Source organism: Pteropus vampyrus, unplaced genomic scaffold (assembly GCF_000151845.1).
Source record: "Pteropus vampyrus isolate Shadow unplaced genomic scaffold, Pvam_2.0 Scaffold333, whole genome shotgun sequence".
Lineage (NCBI taxonomy): Eukaryota > Metazoa > Chordata > Mammalia > Chiroptera > Pteropodidae > Pteropus > Pteropus vampyrus.
The window spans coordinates 627403-634034 of NW_011889114.1; the positions used below are offsets into that span (position 1 = coordinate 627403).

A 6632-nucleotide genomic window follows, 5' to 3' on the forward strand; every position below is an offset into this window, starting at 1 on the left:
ATGGTTAGAATTAAGATGGAGGCTGATTTCTGGGTTTGTGATTAGAATTGAGGCCACGGTCAGAGACTGGGGTGAGTTGGGGCTAGAGTCAGTGGCTTGGAGATGGTGAGAGTAGAATGGGGGTTTGGGGCGAGGTTGAGGGCTGGACTAACAGTCAGGGTAAGAGGTCCGAGCCACTGTGACACATACGTCTCCAACCCCAGTAGCTCAGCACGATAAAAGTCGTCTTCTGCTCGGGCAGAGTTTTCTGAAAGTTTTCCGGGCTGGTGGGGGGGCCTGCTTCTGACGGTCAGGGTTGAGCTGACGCTGTGCTTAGAGCAAAAGATCAATATACTTAGGGGGATGACGGAGCTCAGGGCCAGGCGTAGGAGGTCTGGGTCCAAGGTTTGTACTCAGTCGGGCCTCCTCCTCTGTTCTCACCACGTCAGACACACTACACGGTGTTTACAGAGATTGGATATAGAGATCAGGCCTCTTCCCTCCAGGGTGGTGATGATAATGATGATGATGTTAGCGATAATAATAAAGAAAATAACATTTATGACTATTTATCGTGTGCCAGGCACTGTTCCAAGCACTTCACATGAATTCACGCCTTTAATTCTCACAGCCGCCCCACGAGGCAGGCAGTTATTGTGCCCATTTTATAGATATGAAGACTGAGGCACAGAGAGGTTAAGGCCTTGCCCAAGGTCACACAGCCTCTACCATACGAACCGTAGAGCCCACCAACTGGACTTCGTGGACCAGCCCATGGGAGCTGGGGCTCAGACTGGGAAAGATGGTGGTCATATAGGAGGCCGAGGCGGGCTGGGGGGCTGTCACCAAGGAAGATCCCAGAGACAACAAACAGGTAGTGAAAGCATCGCAGGCCCAATCGAGAAGGCCTCCCTGGAGTCTAATTCTCACCCCTCGTGCTGCAGGGGATGGGGACAGGAAGTTGACGGCTGAGGAGGAGGAGGCTCGACGGATAGCAGAGATGGGCAAGCCAGTTCTTGGGGAAAACTGCCGGCTGGAGGTCATCATCGAGGAGTCGTATGATTTTAAGGTGATTTTCTGGAGCCCTGGCTTCCCAGAGTCTTGCCTGAGTCATTTCCTTGGGGAGAGTCCGGGAGGGAATCAACTCTGAGAGTCACAGGGAGGGGCGACCAGGCGCGCGAGGCCATCCTTGGAGGCCCTCCGTTAGCACCATGGACAGCACACACCTTGTCTCTCTTTGCCAGTAGCACAGGGGTATGGAAGTTTGGGGACCCCTGAGCATGGATTGTGAGTCCCCAACTCCAGTTCCCCTCATGGAGCCTCAGGGGCACCCTGGGGTGATCATGGGCAATGACCTCTTCCCACCCTCTTCCCTCCCCAGAACACAGTGGACAAACTCATCAAGAAAACAAATTTGGCTTTGGTGATCGGGACCCATTCGTGGAGGGAGCAGTTTTTAGAGGCAATTACGGTGAGCGCAGGTAAGTGGGGAGGGAGGAGAGAGGAAGAGAGAGACAGAGACAGAAATGAACGGAAAGACGGAGAGAGGGAAAGAGAGACAAGGAGCGAAGGACGGAGAGAGAAAGAGAAAGAGAACAAGACAGAGAGAGAGAGACAAAGAAAAAGACGAAACAGAGATACAGAAAGATACAAACGGGAGAGACGGACACACAAAGAGGCTCACAGAGAATCACAGAGAAGGACAGAGATGCAGAGGAATCGGGAGAGGTGGAGAATGAAGTAGTAAACCGCAGAGGGCCAGGAAGGGCCACACAGACTCGGAGACGCGGAAAGGTGGACAGAGACGGAGCGGCAGAGGTGGAGGGCTGCACGGAGGAGGGGTCCCCGCCCAGGCTTTCTCTGGGCATCAGGGAGTTGGAGGGTGGGAACAGGTTAAACGGCGTGGCCTCCCCAGACACGGTCTGGGCTCCTCTGTTGCCATGGCGACAGTCACCAGGGCACCTCGCTCTCCCACCTCTGTGGGGTTCCTACCTCCTTAGCCCTCAGATGGGTCAATACTGCCCTCCCGCGGCCAGAGACGCTATGACACCTGGGTTCACAGACTCGATGTTGGAGACCAGCGCTGGCCCTTTGTGATACCGATTGGAGAAACTGAGGCCCAGAGACAAAGGAGGGACTGGCCTGAAGTCCCACAGTGAATCCAAAAAAGGCCAAGGTGGAACTCAGGGGCTTGCGTCTGGTCCATAAGGTCGGATTTCCTTCAAGGAGGCCTAGCTGGTGGGAACTGAAAACGCACAGGGAACTGTGACTGGAAAGAAACTGGTCTGCGGTGGGATCCAGAGAAATCAGGCTTCAGGGATGGAAAAATACCAGGTAGCAGGCCCATGGCCACCGGACCGGAGGCCTAACGGAAACGAAGTGGCGTCTCCCTCTGAGCCACATTCTTTCGACTTCTGTTTCTGAGGGATCCTCTGGACCTGGCCCAATGCAGGACGTTGCTGGGGACAAAGAGAAGACCGTGACAGCTCAGACTTTGTCCTTAGGGCACTCACAGTCCAGTGGGGGAGACAGACCTATCACAAGAGAGTGACAATGCAGAGTGGGCAGGGCTGGGACAGGGGACCCCGGGGAGCCGCGGGAGCCCAGATAGGGTATCTGACCCAGCTCGAAGGTCAGGGAGGCTTCCTGGAGGGGGAGGCTTCTGAGCTGAGTCATCAAATGGAAATAAAAGCATTTCCTCCCCACTCTGACCTCGGCCATGCCTCGCTGTGGTCAGTTAGGGATGCGTTCAGGGGCAAACCACAGAAAACTCGACCACAGTGGCTTAAACGTGCTAGAGTTTATTTTTCTCATGGAGCAACAATAACAAAAATCTTCAGGAGGCAATCGTTACCAACAGCTTAAGAACTGTTGGTAACTATTACGTGCCCAGGCTCTTCTCTTTCCCCCCTCATGGTCGGAAGATGGCTGTTGCCCCTCCAGGTTTCAAGTCCATGTTCCAAGCAGGAAGAAAGAGGAGGCAGGAAGGGGCAGCATGCCTTTCGTGTTTGAGTTCCCAGTTTCAGTTCCCAATTCCGTTTTACTTGGGGTGGCAGCAAAAACCTCATTCTTTGAGATGTAACATGCAGAACCAAGAAACCACACAAACCGCTTACTTAGCTAAGCATTCATAACTCTAAGCATTTATTTCTTTAAGAAGCCAAGTGGCTAAGTGAGCTAGAAAAGTGGGAAAGGGATTTGTGGCCTGAATCCCCAAGTCCGTTGATCTCTCTGCCTCCACCACCAGCAGGTGTTCTAGCCCTGATCCTAACCCGGGGAGTCCTTGGGTTTGACCATGAGAAGTGGCTTCACGATTTGGTGGCTGGCTTGGCTTTTATTCCCTGACTTGCTCGGAGTGACTGGTCAGGGGTTACGAAGTCTCCCATCGGCCTCCTTCCAGACGTCTTGCTTGGCACACTCAAGCACTCAAGTGTGTTCATTGCTTCTCATTCGTTGCTTGATGCTTGTCAGTTTAAGGTGAGGTACGCGAAACATGTCATTTGTGTTCTCTCGTTACCAAAGTTACTGCAGGTCAAAAGCGGGTCAAATTAGGTCACACCGGGTGACATACACAACTCTAAGGAGGAGGCATCTTTTACAAAGCGCAGAAAACACATCCATAACACAGTGCTCCTATCAGGAAAGCTAGAGCTTTTCCAGAAACATTCTGTTTATGTCTCATTGCCAGACTGGGTCACATGGCCCCTACTGCAAGGGATTCTGGGAAACCAAATTTTTAGCTGGGGATTTTGGGAAAGCGAATATTTTTATCCGAGGACATGGCTGTTGCTAGCCTTAAGGGATTTTGGCAAGTGACTAATGTTAGCTGGGTATATGGCTCGCTCCAGCTGCAAAGGATCCCGGGAAAGTGAGTACCTATAGCTGAGCATGTGGCTAGTGTTAGCTGCGGTGAATCAGAGGGAACGAATATTTCTACCTGCAGACATGGCTGTCAGTAGCTGTAAAGGCGTCTAGGAAGAGGAATATTTTTAGTTGGGGACAGGGCCACCCTTAGCAGCAAAAGATCCTGGGAAGCTGGATATTTTTAGCTGGGCACATGGCCTCCTTTCGGTTTAAGGAATTCTCCAGGAAGGTAAATATTTTCACCCAGGCCTGTCCATTCTCCTAGCTGCAAGAGAGCCTAGGCGAGTACCCGTTTTTAGCTGCCGACACGGCCACACCTAGCCCCAAGGGATTCTGGGAAAGGAGTTGGCTTTATGGGACTCACTGTCTGGAAGTCGAACAAAACTGGGGCTCCGCAGGTGAGGAGGGGGGCCTGGGCGTGAGCCCCAGCCGGGTCGTGTGCCCACAGGGGACGAGGAGGAGGAGGAGGACGGGTCCCGGGAGGAGCGGCTGCCTTCCTGCTTTGACTACGTCATGCACTTCCTGACGGTGTTCTGGAAGGTGCTGTTCGCCTGCGTCCCGCCCACCGAGTACTGCCATGGCTGGGCCTGCTTCGGCGTCTGCATCCTGGTCATCGGCCTGCTCACCGCCCTCATCGGCGACCTCGCCTCCCACTTCGGCTGCACCGTTGGCCTCAAGGACTCCGTCAACGCCGTGGTCTTCGTGGCCCTGGGCACCTCCATCCCCGGTAACCCCCCGGGAGAACCCTGTGGGGCTGGGGTCTCAGAGAAATACGGCGGTCGGGCTAAGAGAAACTAGGCGGCGGGCCACTAGATTCAATATGTGAACTGGATCCTCCCCAAAAGCAACCAGGTGGACTGTCCTACGGAAGTGGAGGACACTTATAATCCACAGAAACGATTATTAATTCCCCCCTCCCCCACCCCACCAAGAAACCAGATGGAAGGTTCCACAGAACCATGTGGCTGGGCGTGATAGCAACCAGGCCAATGAATCTCAAAGCAAAGGAAGTTGAGGGGGACAGAGTAGAAACCAGAGGTTGGGGGGGAAGGGTTGCCATGGAGATAAGATAGTGGGGCTTCAAAGACTGTATGTAGTGAGTGTCCCATCGAAACACAATGGCCAAGGCCCCTCTTCCCAAATAAACCTGAGGAAAGGCCTTTTAGAAACCAGGTGGCCCAGACTGACATTCCCACGGGAGTATTCAGGCAGGTGTGTGGGAAACCTGCAGCCTTCGTTTCCCACATCAGTGCGCTCACCGGCCAGGTGGTGGCAGTGTTGGGCTAGACAGCAGAGGGGGGTGGGTCCCGTGGAAATCGGCCATCGGGAGCGCTTCTCCGATGCCTGCCCCTCAGTACCAGAGACTCGAGTTACTAGCAAGGTGTTCAGGAAAGTGCGGGGACCCCAGAAACCTGCCGTTTGCTCGACAGAAACCCAGTGGGCAATTGACAGGAAAGGGTTGCATGTGGGTGGAGCCTAAACACTTATTTTGTCCAGCCTGGTGGCCGTGGGACTTTCAGGCCCATAGGAAGTAGATAGTAGATCCCGATGAATGCAGATAAGTTTCAGAGAACGCGGGCCTTGGGTCCCATAGAAAGCAGGCAGTGGGTCCCATGGAAATAGGGCCGCGAGTCCCATAAAAAGCGGGCAGCTGGTCCCGTAGAGGGCAGGCATAAGGAAGGTGACCGACTTTCCTCTCGGGCGGGATAAAGGCCTCAGGCCCTGCGTGCCCCACGGATCTGCGGGAGTGGGCCGTAAGGGGCAGGGTCTGGACCCCACCGGGGCTGGGTATGGGGTCACCGAGCTAGCGTTGGGTCTTATGGGGAAAAGGCGGCCGGGAAGCGGGGTGCCAGGACGGGGGTGGGGGTGGCCCGCGCAGCCCCTCTGACCCTCGCGTGTCGCCGCCCCCCGCAGACACATTCGCCAGCAAGGTGGCGGCCCTGCAGGACCAGTGCGCGGACGCGTCCATCGGCAACGTGACGGGCTCCAACGCCGTGAACGTGTTCTTGGGCCTGGGCGTGGCCTGGTCGGTGGCCGCCGTGTACTGGGCGGTGCAGGGCCGGCCGTTCGAGGTGCGCACCGGCACGCTGGCCTTCTCCGTGACGCTCTTCACCGTCTTCGCCTTCGTGGGCATCGCCGTGCTGCTGTACCGGCGCCGGCCGCACATCGGCGGGGAGCTGGGCGGCCCGCGCGGCCCCAAGCTCGCCACCACGGCGCTCTTCCTGGGCCTCTGGTTCCTCTACATCCTCTTCGCCAGCCTCGAGGCCTACTGCCACATCCGGGGCTTCTAGCGCCCTCCGCAGAGACTCGGCCGGGTCCCCCCACCCCCGCACCCCCGGAGACGGCTGCTCCTCCGCCCTCCAGAGATTCGACCTCCTGGAACTCGGCCTCCCTGCCTCCTGGGAATTGATCTCCCCCTGCCCTCTGTCCCCTCCCAGAGCCTCCCCCTTGCCCTGGGGAGTCTCCCCAGGTATTCCTGTAAGATACCCTCAACTCCAGCCCTGGGAGCATTTTCATTTCTAGGCCCTTCTCCGGAGAACCTCCCCTCAGTGACCCTCTAGAGAATCTCCCAGCCTCGCTCCATAAGACCCCCCCTCCCCTAGGGGAACCCCTCCACCACCACGGACCCCTGCCCCCAGGGCCTCGGAACTTGGCCCTCCCTCGGGGACCCTGGAAGGGGGCTGATCCATCCCAGGATAACGAGCATCTCAGCCCCTCCTCCAGCCTTCAGGGAGCTCCGCCCAGTCCCCGGGGGAGGGGGGAGGAGGAGGGACCGGTGGCTGAGTACC

General features: G+C 56.4%; 1 protein-coding gene across 1 annotated transcript in view; it reads left to right on the forward strand.

Moving 5' to 3' along the window:
• The window catches only part of SLC8A2 (solute carrier family 8 member A2), a 41084-nt gene extending 34458 nt beyond the window's left edge, over positions 1 to 6626 (forward strand). The window contains exons 8-11 of the mRNA XM_023522132.1: positions 924 to 1048; positions 1361 to 1460; positions 4292 to 4570; positions 5758 to 6626. Coding sequence (XP_023377900.1) covers positions 924 to 1048; positions 1361 to 1460; positions 4292 to 4570; positions 5758 to 6134 — 881 coding nt within the window. The 3' untranslated portion in view covers positions 6135 to 6626. The remainder of the gene's footprint in view (positions 1 to 923; positions 1049 to 1360; positions 1461 to 4291; positions 4571 to 5757) is intronic.
• The last annotated feature ends 6 nt before the right edge of the window (positions 6627 to 6632 follow it).